The 16,392-nt window shown below is 49.9% G+C and overlaps 1 protein-coding gene across 4 annotated transcripts in view; it reads left to right on the plus strand.

Annotated features, from left to right (window-relative positions):
• The window catches only part of ccdc178 (coiled-coil domain containing 178), a 564,802-nt gene that overhangs the window by 22,741 nt on the left and 525,669 nt on the right, over window positions 1–16,392 (plus strand). For all 4 annotated transcript variants that reach the window (XM_072467843.1, XM_072467841.1, XM_072467840.1 and 1 more), the window contains exons 3-4: window positions 11,982–12,121; window positions 12,628–12,701. In XM_072467843.1, the coding sequence (XP_072323944.1) occupies window positions 11,982–12,121; window positions 12,628–12,701 (214 nt within the window). The remainder of the gene's footprint in view (window positions 1–11,981; window positions 12,122–12,627; window positions 12,702–16,392) is intronic.

Below are 16,392 nucleotides of genomic sequence, written 5' to 3' on the forward strand. Positions count from 1 at the left end.
CGAAGAAGTCCCGAGTGAACGAGCCGCCGAGAGCGATGGTGGTACGTATGCACTGGTTCCTGGACAAGGAACACGTTCTGCGGTGGGCCAAGAAAGAACGGAGCAGCAGGTGGGAGAATTGCGAGCTGCACATTTATCAAGACCTGGGCGCGGATTTGGCCAAGAGGCGAGCCGGGTTTAATTGGGCAAAATCGGCCCTCTTTAAGAAGGGGGTGAAGTTTGGGATGTTGTGCCTAGCGCATCTGTGGGCCACATATGAGGACAGGGAATTTTACTTCGAAACACCAGATGATGCATTGACTTTCATCAGGGTAAAAAGACTGGATGTGAACTAAAGACCCATAATCCTTGGGGAGAGAGTATTGCAATGCCGATTTGTTGGCAATCACTTCTTGTGCCAGTTTGAATAAGTAGTGTTTTGTGCAATAAGGGGCTGTTTCGATGGCTAAAGTTAACTTTGTCTTACTGGAAGGAGGGGGGGGGTTCTATGGTTGTTTTTACTGTGGTTGTTTTTCTACTGTTTTTTTCTGCTGTTTGTTTACTGGTGAATGTGATGCTTTGAATATGTATGTCCAAGTGTGGGGAGAGGTGAGAGAAAAATGGGGAGACAGTCTGTTTGGTGCCAGGGGTGGGACAGAAGCACAGTGGGGGGCGATCAGGTGATAAGCTTGAGCTTGATATGGGGGGTTGGGTTTCTGGTGCTGTTACCAGGAGGGAGGGGGGGGGGGAACTGTTACTAGGGGACAAATGGGAGGTCAGGGACGGCGGATGCCCGAGGGCGGGCTTGAGGAGGCCAGGGACTCGAGCGATGTTACAAGAGACACATCTAAAAGTTACAGACCAGACTAGATTGAGAAAGAGGTGGGTTGGCCAAGTATTCCCCTCAGGCCTGGACTCAATGACCAGGGGGTAGCGATTTTGATTAATAAAGGGTGGCATTTGAGGCAGGGAGAATTGTGTCAGACACGGGGGGCAGGTACATAATGGTGAGTGGGAAGCTGAAGTGGGTGCGGGTGGTACTCGTGAACGTATATGCTCTGAATTGGGATGATGTGGAATTTATGAGGCGGGTGTTAGGTAAAATCCCAAACTTAGATTCACATAACTTGATCATGGCGGGAGATTTTAACACAGTGGGCAGCATGGTAGCGCAAGTGGATAGCACTGTGGCTTCACAGCACCATGGTGCCAGGTTCGATTCCCCGCTCGATCACTGTCTGTGCGAAGTCTGCACGTTCTCTCCGTGTCTGCATGGGGTTGCTCCGGTTTCCTCCCACAGTCCAAAGACGTGCAGGTTAGGTGGATTGGCCATGGTAAATTGCCCTTAGTGACCAAAAAGGTTAGGAGGACCGATCCTCCCGGGAAGGGGGCTGTCGCGGGGTGCGCCGGTGGCAGGGAAGGGGTGATTGGTGTCGAGGGGGTGTGTGTGTTGCCGGCGGGCGCCAGATCTCGCAGGGAGACCGTGTCCTGTTGGCCGTCGGGGTACTCCACGTAGGCGTACTGCGGGTTCGCGTGGAGGAGGTGAACCCTTTCGACCAACGGGTCCGCCTTATGTGCCCGCACGTGCTTTCGGAGCAGAATGGGTCCTGGGGCCGCCAGCCAGGTCGGCAGCGACGTTCCAGAGGAGGACCTCCTAGGGAAGACAAGGAGACGCTCATGAGGCGTTTGATTAATGCTCGTACATAATAACGACCGGATGGAGTGGAGGGCGTCCGGGAGGACCTCCTGCCACCGTGAAACTGGGAGATCCCTGGACCGTAGGGCCAGTAGGACGGTCTTCCAGACCGTGCCGTTCTCCCTCTCTACTTGCCCGTTCCCCCGGGAGTTGTAGCTGGTCGTCCTGCTCGAGGCTATGCCCTTGCTGAGCAGGAACTGGCGCAGCTCGTCACTCGTGAAGGAGGACCCCCTGTCGCTATGGACGTATGCGGGGCAACCGAACAGTGTGAATATGGTGCTAAGGGCTTTAATGACTGTGGCCGCTGTCATGTCAGGGCAGGGGATGGCGAAGGGGAAACGGGAGTACTCGTCCACCATGTTCAGGAAGTATGTGTTGCGGTCGGTGGAGGGGAGGGGCCCTTTGAAATCCAGACTGAGGCGTTCAAAGGGACGGGAAGCCTTGATCAGGTGCGCACTATCCGGCCTGAAAAAATGCGGTTTGCACTCTGCGCAGATGTGGCAGTTCCTTGTGACTGTACGGACCTCCTCCACGGAGTAGGGGAGGTTGCGGGACTTTATAAAATGGTAGAACCGAGTGACCCCCGGGTGGCAGAGGTCCTCGTGGAGGGTTTGGAGACGGTTAATTTGTGCGTTGGCACATGTGCCGCGGGATAGGGCATCGGACGGCTCGTTCAGCTTTCCGGGACGGTACAAGATCTCATAGTTGAAGGTGGAGAGCTCGATCCTCCACCTTAAGACCTTGTCATTTTTAATTTTGCCCCGCTGTGCATTATCGAACATGAAAGCTACCGACCGTTGGTCAGTGAGGAGAGTGAATCTCCTGCCGGCCAGGTAATGCCTCCAATGTCGCACAGCTTCCACTATGGCTTGGGCTTCCTTTTCCACTGAGGATTGGCGGATTTCTGAGGCGTGGAGGGTTCGGGAGAAAAAGGCCACGGGTCTGCCCGCTTGGTTAAGGGTGGCCGCTAGAGCTACATCAGAGGCGTCGCTCTCGACCTGGAAGGGGAGGGACTCGTCGATGGCGCGCATCGTGGCCTTTGCGATATCCGCTTTGATGCGGCTAAAGGCCTGGCAAGCCTCTGTCGACAGAGGGAAGGTCGTGGTCTGTATTAGGGGGCGGGCCTTGTCTGCGTACTGGGGGACCCACTGGGCGTAATATGAAAAGAACCCCAGGCAGCGTTTTAGGGCTTTTGAGCAGTGAGGGAGGGGAAATTCCATGAGGGGGCACAGACGTTCGGGGTCGGGGCCTATTATCCCATTGCGCACTACATATCCCAAGATGGCTAGCCGGTTTGTGCTAAAAATGCACTTGCCCTCGTTGTATGTGAGGTTCAAGGCTTTAGCGGTCTGGAGGAATTTTTGGAGATTGGCGTCGTGGTCCTGCTGATCGTGGCCGCAGATGGTTACGTTGTCGAGATACGGGAACGTGGCCTGCGACCCGTGTTGATCAACCATTCGGTCCATCTCCCGTTGGAAGACCGAGACCCCGTTTGTGACGCCAAATGGGACCCTTAGGAAGTGGTATAATCGCCCGTCTGCCTCGAAGGCTGTGTACTTGCGGTCACTTGGGCGGATGGGGAGCTGATGGTAGGCGGACTTGAGGTCCACGGTGGAGAAGACCTTATATTGGGCAATCCGATTGACCATGTCGGATATGCGGGGGAGAGGGTATGCATCTAGCTGTGTGTACCTGTTGATGGTCTGGCTATAGTCTATGACCATCCTTTGCTTCTCCCCTGTCTTTACTACTACCACCTGTGCTCTCCAGGGACTATTGCTGGCCTGGATTATGCCTTCCTTCAGTAGCCGCTGGACTTCGGACCGAATAAATGTCCGGTCCTGGGCGCTGTACCGCCTGCTCCGAGTGGCGACGGGTTTGCAATCCGGGGTGAGGTTTGCAAACAAGGATGGGGGCTCAACCTTGAGGGTTGCGAGGCCGCAGATAGTGAGTGGGGGTATTGGGCCGCCGAATTGGAAAGTTAGGCTCTGCAGATTGCACTGGAAGTCTAATCCTAGTAATGTGGGCGCGCAGAGTTGGGGAAGGACGTAGAGCCTGAAGTTTTTAAACTCCCTCCCTTGCACCATTAGGGTCACTATGCAGAAGCCTTTGATCTGTCCGGAGTGGGATCCTGCAGCTAGGGAAATCTTTTGCGCACTGGGACGGATGGTCAAAAAACAGCGTCTTACCGTGTCGGGGTGGATGAAGCTTTCTGTGCACCCGGAGTCGACCAGGCATGGTGTCTCGTGTCCGTTGATCAGCACCGTTGTTGTCGTCGTCTGGAGGGTCCGGGGCCGTGCTTGGTCCAGCGTCATTGAGGCCAGACATGGTCGTAGTGCTTCAGCGTCTTCCTCGAACCCTGTGGAGCCGTCGATGCTGGGGTCCATTGTTGCCGTCCAAGATGGCGGCGGGGGTGAACAAAATGGCCGCCCCCATTCGTCGCGCAGGGCTGGGGGGTCCCAAGATGGCGGCGCCCCTCCTCCCCTCGTGGTGGCCGGGACCCAAAATGGCGGCGCCCGTGGGTCGCACATGGGGCGCTGGGGGGGTTGGGGAGCGTTTGGAACGCGCAGGACTCCTTCTTCTCCGGGGACAGCGGCGACCCCCCGGGACCGGCACACAGCCGCGAAATGGCCCTTTTTCCCGCAGCTCTTGCAAATCGCTGTGCGGGCCGGGCAGCGCTGCCGGGGGTGTTTCGCCTGGCCGCAGAAATAGCAGCGGGCTCCCCCGGGACGACTTGGCGTCTGAACCGCGCAAGCCTGTGGGGGGGGGGGGGGGGTGGGGGGGGGCGGGGGTTGTCGCGACGGGGGTCCACGGAGCCCAAGGGGCTGCCGCGCGGTCGGGGCCGTAGGCGCGGGCGTTTCGCGCGGCCACATCTAGTGAGGCTGCAAGGGCCCGTGCCTCTGAGTCCTAGTGACTCTTTTTCTAAAAGTCTTTGGCGGATTTGGGGAGAGTTCATACCAGTCACAAACGCATCGCGAATTAACATGTCCGTGTGTTCAATCGCGTTTACCGGCGGGCAGCTGCAGGCCCGTCCCAAAATTAGCAGCGCGGCGTAGAATTCGTCTAGCGATTCTCCGGGACTTTGCCGTCTCGTTGCGTGTTGGTAGCGTGCGTAGATCTGGTTCACTGGGCGAACATAGATGCTCTTTAGTGCTGCGAACGCCGTCTGGAAATCCTCTGCGTCTTCTATGAGAGGGTAAATTTCCGGGCTAAATTTTCGAGCAGGACCTGTAGTTTCTGGTCTTCTGTGACCCGGCCGGGGGCCGTTCGGAGGTAGGCTTCGAAACAAGTCTGCCAGTGTTTAAAAACTGCTGCTGAGTTCACTGCGTGGGGGCTGATCCTCAGGCATTCCGGCACGATCCTGAGCTCCATAGTCCTTTAAGCACGCTTAATAAATTGTAGCGCACAAAGACTCCTGAGAGACGAATAGAGGTGAAGTCGATGAGGCTTTATTAAGCGTGACTCGTTCCCCGCAGTTCAGCAATAGACTGGAGCCGCGGGGAGAATTCCTGGTTCTTATACTCCGCCATCAGGGCGGAGCTAGAGATCAACAGCCAACCAGGACCCGGGATCTGTCAGCCAATGACATCACGGCTTCACAGTCCCACATGACCCCTAATGCATACTACCACAGCAGGCAACTCACGGCCAATGTGCAAAGGCTTTTAAATGTTATTATGATGCCCTCAGAAGGAGGGGAGATGGAGGTGTTGGTCACGATGGATGCGGAGAAGGCTTTTGATCGGGTGGAGTGGGATTACCTGTGGGAGGTGCTGGGAAGGTTTGGGTTTGGTGAAGGCTTCATTGATTCTGTGCGGTTGCTCTATCAGGTACCAGCAGCGAGTGTGCGTATGAACCGGTTGGATTATTTTAAACTACACCGAGGGACGAGACCGTAAGACATAGGAGCGGAAGTAAGGCCATTCGGCCCATCGAGTCCACTCCACCATTCAATCATGGCTGATTTCAACTCCATTTACCCGCTCTCTCTCCATAGCCCTTAATTCCTCGAGAAATCAAGAATTTATCAACTTCTGTCTTAAAGACACTCAACGTCCCGGCCTCCACCGCCCTCTGGCAATGAATTCCACAGACCCACCACTCTCTGGCTGAAGAAATTTCTCCTCATCTCTGTTCTAAAGTGACTCCCTTTTATTCTAAGGCTGTGCCCCCGGGTCCTAGTCTCCCCTGCTAATGGAAACAACTTCCCTACATCCACCCTATCTAAGCCATTCATTATCTTGTAAGTTTCTATTAGATCTCCCCTCAACCTCCTAAACTCCAATGAATATAATCCCAGGATCCTCAGACGTTCATCGTATGTTAGGCCTACCATTCCTGGGGTCACCCGTGTGAATCTCCGCTGGACCCGCTCCAGTGCCAGTATGTCCTTCCTGAGGTGTGGGGCCCAAAATTGCTCACAGTATTCTAAATGGGGCCTAACTAATGCTTTATAAAGCTTCAGAAGTACATCCCTGCTTTTATATTCCAAGCCTCTTGAGATGAATGACAACATTGCATTTGCTTTCTTAATTACGGACTCAACCTGCAAGTTTACCTTTAGAGAATCCTGGACTAGGACTCCCAAGTCCCTTTGCACTTCAGTATTATGAATTTTGTCACCGTTTAGAAAATAGTCCATGCCTCTATTCTTTTTTCCAACGTGCAAGACCTCGCACTTGCCCACGTTGAATTTCATCAGCCATTTCTTGGACTACCCTCCTAAACTGTCTAAATCTTTCTGCAGCCTCCCCACCTCCTCCATACTACCTGCCCCTCCACCTATCTTTGTATCATCGGCAAACTTAGCCAGAATGCCCCCAGTCCCGTCATCTAGATCGTTAATATATAAAGAGAACAGCTGTGGCCCCAACACTGAACCCTGCGGGACACCACTTGTCACCGGTTGCCATTCCGAAAAAGAACCTTTTATCCCAACTCTCTGCCTTCTGCCTGACAGCCAATCGTCAATCCATGTTAGTACCTTGCCTCGAATACCATGGGCCCTTATTTTACTCAACAGTCTCCCATGAGGCACCTTATCAAAGGCCTTTTGGAAGTCAAGATAGATAACATCCATTGGCTCGCCTTGGTCTAACCTATTTGTTATCTCTTCAAAGAACTCTAACAGGTTTGTCAGGTACGACCTCCCCTTACTAAATCCATGCTGACTTGTCCTAATCCGACCCTGCACTTCCAAGAATTTAGAAATCTCATCCTTAACAATGGATTCTAGAATCTTGCCAACAACCGAGGTTAGGCTAATTGGCCTATAATTTTCCATCCTTTTCCTTGTTCCCTTCTTGAACAGGGGGGTTACAACAGCGATTTTCCAATCCTCTGGGACTTTCCCTGACTCCAGTGACTTTTGAAAGATCATAACTAACGCCTCTCCACTATTTCTTCAGCTATCTCCTTTAGAACTCTAGGATGTAGCCCATCTGGGCCCGGAGATTTATCAATTTTTAGACCTCTTAGTTTCTCTAGCACTTTCTCCTTTGTGATGGCTACAATATTCAACTCTGCCCCCTGACTCTCCGGAATTGTTGGGATATTACTCATGTCTTCTACTGTGAAGACTGACGCAAAGTACTTATTTAGTTCCTCAGCTATTTCCTTGTCTCCCATCACTAGATTACCAGCGTCATTTTGGAGCGGCCCAATGTCAACTTTTGCCTCCCGTTTGTTTTTAATGTATTTAAAGAAGCTTTTTACTATCATTCCTAATGTTACTGGCTAGCCTACCTTCATATTTGATCCTCTCTTTCCTTATTTCTCTCTTTTTTATCCTCTGTTTGTTTTTGCAGCCTTCCCAATCTTCTGACTTCCCACTACTCTTTGCCACATTATAGGCTTTCTCTTTTGCTTTGATGCATTCCCTAACTTCCTTTGTCAGCCATGGCTGCCTAATCCCCCCTCTGATAACCTTTCTTTTCTTTGGGATGAACCTCTGTACTGTGTCGTCAATTACTCCCAGAAACTCCTGCCATTGCTGTTCTACTGTCTTTCCCACTAGGCTCTGCTCCCAGTCGATTTTCGTCAGTTCCTCCCTCATGCCCCTGTAGTTACCTTTATTTAACTGTAACACCTTTACATCTGATTCTACCTTCTTTCTTTCAAATTGCAGATTGAATTCTACCATATTATGATCACTGCCTCCAAAGTGCTCCCTTACTTTAAGATCTTTAATCAAGTCTGGCTCATTACATAACACGAAGTCCAGAATGGCCTGTTCCCTCATGGGCTCCATCACAAGCTGTTCCAAAAAGCCCTCCTGTAAACATTCAATGAATTCCCTTTCCTTGGATCCACTGGCAGCATTATTTACCCAGTCCACCTGCATATTGAAGTCCCCCATGATCACTGTGACCTTGCCTTTCTGACATGCACTTTCTATTTTGTGGTGCATTTTGTGCTCCCGGTCCTGACCACTGTTAGGAGGCCTGTACATAACTCCCATTATGGTTTTTTGCCTTTGTGGTTCCTCAACTCTACCCACACAGACTCCACATCATCTGACCCTATGTCGTTTAGTGCTATTGATTTAATTTCATTCCTAATTAACAAGGCAACCCCGCCCCCTCTGCTCACCTCTCTGTCTTTTCGATAGGTTGTGAATCCCTGGATGTTTAAATGCCAGTCCTGAACCCCCTGCAACCATGTCTCTGTGATGCCTACCACATCATACCTGCCAGTCACAATCTGGGCCACAGGCTCATCTACCTTGTTCCGTACACTGCGCGCATTTAAATATAGCACCTTTAATTCTCTATTGACCGTCCCTTTTTGTTTCCTTAGTGTGGTGGACCTTGGTTTACTGAGCCTTTCCATACACTGTGTCATATTTTGTGGGATGGGGACTATCGTAACCTCTCCTGAGTTTTGTCTTTTCGTGCTTTTTTGTATTCCTCACTGATTACTTCACCTCTTGGTTCCCTGACTTTCCCGAGGGTGTCCCCCCTACAAAGCTACTGTTTGCTCTGGCCATCGAGCCACTGGCTATGGCTTTAAGAGCATCTAGGAACTGGAAAGGGCTGGTTGGGGGAGGGGTGGAGCACCGGGTCTCGCTTTACGCGGATGACCTGCTCTTGTATATTTCTGACCCATTGGAGGGGATGGGGGAAGCAATGCGAATCTTGGGGGAATTTGGTAATTTTTCTGGGTATAAATTGAACATTGGGAAAAGCGAGATGTTCACGATACAGGCAAGAGGGCAGGAGAAGAGACTGGGGGTGCTGCCGTTTAGAATGGTAGGAAGGAGCTTTTGATATCTGGGAATCCAGGTGGCTCTGGAATGGGAGGCACTGCACAAGTTAAACCTATCGCGGTTGGTAGAACAAATGGAGGGGACTTTAAGAGGTGTTGGTCGCGATGAATGTGGAGAAGGCTTTTGATCGGGTGGTATGCTCCTATCAGTGGCGGGGAGGGTACAGACCGTGAAAATGACGGTTCTCCCCAAATTTCTGTTTGTCTTTCAGTGCCTCCCCATCTTCACCCAAGGGCCTTTTTAAACGGGTAAATAAGGTTATTTTGGGCTTTGTGGGGCGGGTAAAACCCCGCGAGTGAAGAAAGTATTGCTGGAGCACAGTCGGGGGGAGGGTGGGTTGGCGCTGCCGAACTTTTGTAATTACTACTGGGCGCTAATATAGTCATGATTAGGAAGTGGGTAGTGGGGAAGGGGTCGGTGTGGGAGCCAATGGAGGCGACGTCATGTAAAGACACAAGTTTGGGAGCACTGATAACGGCACCTGTTCCGTTCTCACCGGCCTGATACTCCGCAAGTCGATAGTGGTGGCGGCTCTGAGAATCTGGGGGCAGTGGAGGTGTTATGAGAGAGTTTGTACCGGGTAGGCTGGATGGTGGGTTCCGGAGATGCCAAAAGGGCAGGAATTAGGAGGATGGGTGATCTATTTATAGACTGGAGCTTCCCCAGCTTGAAAGCCTTGGAGGATAAATTTGAATTGCCAGCAGGGAATGGGTTTAGGTATCTGCAGATACGAGACTTCTTGAGAAGGCAAGTTCCGGCCTTCCCACTGCTGCTGCCATGGGGGATACAGGACTGAGTAGTCTCCAGTACATGGGTGGGAGAGGGGTAGGTATCAGATATCTACCAGGAACTTTTGGAATCAGAGGAAACTCCGGTGGGGGAGCTTAAGGGCAAGTGGGAAGATGAGCTATGGGGACAGATAGAAGCAGGTCTGTGGGCAGATGCCCTAAGCAGGGTTAACACATCCTCATCATGTGCCAGGCTTAGCCTGATACAGTTTAAGGTAGTCCACCGGGCACACATGACGGTGGCCCGGATGAGCAAGTTTTTGGGGGTAGAGGACAGGTGTGCGAGGTGCATGGAAAGCCCAGCAAATCATGTCCACATTTTGTGGGCATGCCCGAAGCTGAGTGGGTTTTGGCAGGGCTTTGCTGAGGCAATGTCCACGGTACTAAAAACACGGGTGGTGCCGAGTCCAGAGGTGGCGATCTTTGGAGCGTCGGAAGAGCCAGGAGTCCAGGTGGTGAAAGAGGCCGACGATGTGGCCTTTGCCTCCCTGGTAGCCCGGAGACTGATCTTATTAATGTGGAGGGACTCGAAGCCCCCGAGTGTAGAGACCTGGGTTAGTGACATGGCTGGGTTTCTCAGTCTTGAGAAAATAAAGTTCGCCTTAAGAGGGTCAATGTTAGGGTTCACCCGGAGGTGGCAGCCGTTCGCCGACTTTCTCGGGGGAAAATTAAAATGTCGGCAGAAGCAGAATTCCAAAGTGTGTGTGCGGGGTGGGGGGGGGGGGGGGGGGGGGGGTAGAGAGAGAGAAGGCCAGACTGTTGTTTTATGGTTGGGGAGTGTATGGTTGTAAGATTGTGATGGGTGTAGAAATGTTTATTGTCCAATGTTTATGTCGCAAATACCCTAATAAAATTTTTTTTTTAAAAAATAGTGTGGGTGTGTAGTGTAATCTTTACTTAACTAATTCCTCAGTAATATGTTTGAATCTAATTCAGTGTAGTGTATTAAATTAGCTTTGTTTATTAAACACAACTTGTTGTTCTCTGTTAGCACTACAACCTTCACCATCCTGAAAGAACTAAAACAAAGAACACAACAGGATCCAGGTCTGATTCCTGCCTTGGGTGACTGTGGAGTTTGCACGTTCTCCCAGAGTCTACGTGGGTTTCCTCCGGGTGCTCCAGTTTCCTTCCATAGTCCCTCAGTGTCCAAAGATGTGGAGGTTCGGTGGGGCTGCGGGGATAGGGTGTGAATTGGCCTAGGTGGAGTGCTCTTTCGGAGAGTCAGTGCAGTCTCGATGGACTAAATGACCTCCTTCTACACTGTAGGGATTCTGTGGCTGTCATAATGAATGAGGGAGCAGGCTCAAAGGGCAAAATGGCAAACCCCTGTTCCTATTTTCTGTCCCTCTGTGTAAGATGATCTCATCTGCAACAGGGCATTGATTACTGATATGTTTTTCCATTATCCTTGCTTTTGTCTACATTGCACCACAGGGAACGATTTCCTACCAGGAAATGCATCGAAAGCCATCTCTTGATATTTTTCGCTCGTGCTGCTAAACCAGCCCATTGCAAATCTCGGCCTATGCGTTTTTGTTCCATAGAATCATTGCCACCACCCTAACTCTCAGTAACTCTCGTAATCTATTAGGGGACAGTTTGCTGGACAGCTGTAACACTCTGCAAGCTCCTTTGCAAACTAACCCACAGCAATTATAGTAGAAGCCTGAATATGCCGGACAGCTGACCTTGCATGATATTGGATGGTTTCTGTTTGTGCTTCAATATAAATTGTTACATTGACCATCAGGCACTGCATCATTGTTGAGTTCATAAGCACGTTGATAGAGTTGGGGGGAGAGGGGGAGGCGGTAAGTTCACAATCTAAAGTTGTTATTTAAGTAACTTGACAGCTTGACAGTTCCACAAGTCTTCTCTGCCTTTTCCAAGCATTTACATCCCTCAAAACGTATAACTCAGACTGTATAGGATAATGTCCTTGCTGCAGTGAAAATGGGGTCTGTTTGAATTCAGCACTGAGTTCAAATGGCCCTGCTGAATTCAGGCTTCCCTGATGTGTAAATTATTATCTAGCCCCTGTTCCCTGACTGGAAAAAAATAAGATCTGTTTGAAATGGGACAGGGCTTCTGGATCCAATTTCCCAGCGCCATTTGGATGCATTGCAGAGCCTCCAGGTATGTACGAAAATCTAAGCCAAAGTACTGACTCAAAATCAAGTTGGGGGATAGAAAGAACAAAGGCTACATTTTATTATGTTCGTTAATTTTGTTTTTCTCCTTATTCAAGGGATGAACAAAGGTTTATGCTATCTTGGTTCCCCTGCATGCCATAATTGTGATTGGTTGAAGATTGCATTACCGTTTGTTTGCAAAGTGACTCGCCATATCCGTGAACTGGAAGCAAAGACTGAATTATGGTTCAGACAGGTATGATTTGGAGAAACAAATGACTAAAATGAGAATATTTTGGTGATATTGTTTTTCAATCAGGCTACAACCTGTATTTCTATACACTTGTCGTGAGACGTACCTCATTGTGGCTCTTGATGGCATATCTTTTATCCCAAGGAGTGGAGTGCCAAACCAACTTCAATGTTCTGACTGGAGAAACTGGGGAAGCTTACTCCACCCATTACTCTTAAAAACACATCAGATAAGATCACCTCGTTCAACACGAGTTGGAAATTAAAGCATAAACTGAAAACTAAATTTGGGACTTATCTTAAGTATATGGCAGTTGCAAACATTGTCAGATTGAATAGATATTCAGAATATCTGCTAAAATATTCAGACTACAGTCAGCTAAAAACCGGAACTTCTAATTGGTTATTGGCTTGGCTATGTTAATGGTCACTTGTTTGAAAAGCCATACATATTCTCTGTATTGACTGTTTTTGCCGGAAACATGGTTTTGATCAAATATTTTCTGATAGTTTACAGCATCTGTCCAGTCGGAAACCCAAAAAAGAAGTCCACCTTCAGAAATTGTGAATGGGAGCGCTGAGAGGTGAGAACATTAGATGAGTGAAAATGTTATTGTTTTAAAAGCAAGGTGCTTTCCTTGAAATAAGTAATGAAGGAATATTTAAATCCAATTTAGTTCATTTTCTCCAATCGCAAGGACAGTTGGAAGTTTCTCAACCTTAAAACTTCCATTATTCTTGCACTTTTATATATCTCTTCTAACATTCAAAATGTGCCAAGGTGTTTCACAGGAATGTTATCAACAAAAATTCATACAAACCAGGTAAGGAGATATTGGGGCAGATGCTCATAAGCCTCCACCACGGGTGCAACCCGTGCGGTGTTGGCCTGGGTGGCACGCATGGTGGGCACCACCTCTGCTCTTGCAGGTGGTTGGACTCCTCCAACTGCACTTACAGGTGCTGGATACTTGCTGACACCCCCTCATGCAGTCCCTGGATCTGCGACTGCACCTACACTGTTGATGGGACCACGTTTTCCAGAAGCCTGAAACCCGTCTAGACGGTAGCTAGTCCCTGGGTCGTCGCTCTCTGACCATCCACCCCCTCGGGGATTCCTACCTCCACCTGCGGTACCGCAGCACGTGTGTGGTGCGCAACAGATAGTGCCCCAGGAGCCCCTTCACTAAAGTCCCCAACCGAGGTGAGTATCTCTGGGGTGGTTGAGAGTGTTGGAGACAGCTGTGTCGTGAAGTCAGTGTCGTCCCCGGACTGGTGCTCCGGGGTGTCTCGGGTGGCGGGTTAAGGGCTCCTATCGCTGTCAGTGTCCTCTTCCTTGCTGCTATCCACTTGGAGTCGGGAGACACCAGAGGGGCCCGCCTCATCACCACGAGATCTGCAAGATATAATGCATGATTGGAATGCGGGTTGGGGTAGTGCATGTGTGGGAGTGATGTGGGGTTATGGTGCTGCAGGAGTGGGTGTGGGTGTGATGGTGGTGGAGGAGGCTCTAGGGTGGTGGTGGTGGTGGGAGGGTGGCGACACACATGCCATGAAATGAAATGAAATGAAAATCGCTTTTTGTCACAAGTAGGCTTCAATGAAGTTACTGTGAAAAGCTCCTAATCGCCACATTCCGGCGCCTGTTCGGGGAGGCTGGTACGGGAATTGAACCGTGCTGCTGGCCTGCCTTGGTCTGCTTTAAAAGCCAGCGATTTAGCCCAGTGAACTAAACCAGCCCCTAGAACCATGGGGAACCACAATTCAGCAGCTTGCTCGCTTGATGCCGACCTCTGCCCTGGCAACTGCCCTCTCTCGGGGTCCAGCAACCAGGTCCGGTGCCCACTGCCTGCTGCAGTGAAGGTCCAGCGGTACCCCTCCAGTTTTCTCTCTTTCCTGGTGATTGTGGGCTGCCTTCTGGGCGGTGGAGGGGTGGGGGAGGACAGAGAACTCAGTGTTTGACCGTTGGATGCATGCAGCAAAATAGATAGGTAGTTGCTGGCCTTTGTCCTTCGTGGCCAGGGCAACTGGCCATGGCGGCTGGTATGTGGTGCTGGCAAGTAGTGCAGGATGGGGGTTTGGTCGCTCTCCGGCTGGGGGTTACGGGTGTGTGGGTTGGGGTTGATGCCAGGGGCGCAGTGCTGCCAATTCACCCTGGCTGCCCTGAGGAGGTTGGGCAGTCTTTTCCCGGCGAGCTGTCCAGTCCTGGTTGTGTGGACCAAGGTGCTCACAACATCTGCCAACTGTGCCCAGACCAGGTGTACGGTGACAGCTGGCAAACTCCTTACCACCCCGGGGCCTCCTTCTGCACTGTAGGGATTGAAGGACTCTATGATTCTATAATGTTTGCAGAGACACTTAATTTCAGAAATGGTTTTATGCAAAATTTGCATAAAACAGATGAGTAACAAGCTTGAAAATGTAAAAGTACCATTTTTAACACACTAATATAATTATATATATATATATGAATTATGGAGATCTTGGGGGAATTTGGCTGGTTTTCAGGATATAAATTGAACATGGGAAAAAGTGAGGTGTTCCCGATCAATGTTAGAGAGCAGGAGGGTACAAGGTGACCCGCCTCTCCTCCATGGCGTTCAGCAAGGTCTCAAGTTCAGCGTCCGGGAACTGGGGTGCCGTTCTTCGTACTGCCATCTTGTCGGCTGGGATGAGTGAGTGTGGGGAGTGGAATGCTTATATGCGGCTGCAGCTTGCCAGCCTCTTAATTATTAATCATGACCCCGGCGAATTAAACATCGTTTTCATCGTAATTGATCGTGTTCCATGTGGCATCGGTACTAGCCCATTGATGGTTGATGAATTGCTCCGGGAGCGGCGTCACTTTTGCTGTCGTAAAAGTCCACCGATTCTGTCCCTGCATCAACACTTCATCTCTGAAACGGAGAATCCTGCAGCACAGTGGTTAGCACTGCTGCCTGACTGCAGCAGTGACCCGGGTTTGAATCCGACCTCGGGTAACTGTCGATGTGGAGTTTTTTAATTCTCCCTGTGTCTGCGTGGATTTCCTCCGGGTGCTCCAGTTTCCTCCCACAGTCCAAAGATGTGCGGGTTAGGTGGTTTGGCTATACTAAATTGGCCCTTAGGGGGGAATTGTAGCAAAAGGGTGGGGGATTGGGCCTAGGTGGGTGGTCTTTCGAAGAGTCGGTGCAGATGCGATGGGGCGAATGGCCTCCTTCTGCACTGTAGGGATTGTATGACTTTATGATTCTATAATATAACAGAGATACTTAGTTTCAGAAATGGTTTTATGCAAAATTTACATATAACAGATGAGTAACCAGCTTGAAAATGTAAAAGTCTAATTTTTAATATACTAATATAATTATATATGCATACATATAATTATATGGCAAACATTGTCCAATGATTTCCCTTTTTGAGGTTTACATTCTACGAAGTTATGTAAAAGTACAGTTTATATTTGACTATAATAATATTATAGTCATTATGTGAGAAATATGAGAATGACTAGAGCGAGGGTAGGTCCGATCAAGGACAGTAGCGGGAGATTGTGTATTGAGTCTGAAGAGATAGGAGAGGTCTTGAATGAGTACTTTTCTTCTGTATTTACAAATGAGAGGGGCGATATTGTTGGAGAGGACAGTGTGAAACAGATTGGTAAGCTCGAGGAAATACTTGTTAGGAAGGAAGATGTGTTGGGCATTTTGAAAAACTTGAGGATAGACAAGTCCCCCGGGCCTGACGGGATATATCCAAGGATTCTATGGGAAGCAAGAGATGAAATTGCAGAGCCGTTGGCAATTATCTTTTCGTCCTCACTGTCAACAGGGGTGGTACCAGGGGATTGGAGAGTGGCGAATGTCGTGCCCCTGTTCAAAAAAGGAACTAGGGATAACCCTGGGAATTACAGGCCAGTTAGTCTTACTTCGGTGGTAGGCAAAGTAATGGAAAGGGTACTGAAGGATAGGATTTCTGAGCATCTGGAAAGACACTGCTTGATTAGGGATAGTCAGCACGGATTTGTGAGGGGTAGGTCTTGCCTTACAAATCTTATTGAATTCTTTGAGGAGGTGACCAAGCATGTGGATGAAGGTAAAGCAGTGGATGTAGTGTACATGGATTTTAGTAAGGCGTTTGATAAAGTTCCCCATGGTAGGCTTCTGCGCAAAGTAAGGAGGCATGGGATAGTGGGAAATTTGGCCAGTTGGATAACGAACTGGCTAACCGATAGAAGTCAGAGAGTGGTGGTGGATGGCACATATTCAGCCTGGATCCCAGTTACCAGTGGTG

Source organism: Scyliorhinus torazame, chromosome 11, assembly GCF_047496885.1.
Source record: "Scyliorhinus torazame isolate Kashiwa2021f chromosome 11, sScyTor2.1, whole genome shotgun sequence".
In the NCBI taxonomy this organism is placed as follows: domain Eukaryota; kingdom Metazoa; phylum Chordata; class Chondrichthyes; order Carcharhiniformes; family Scyliorhinidae; genus Scyliorhinus; species Scyliorhinus torazame.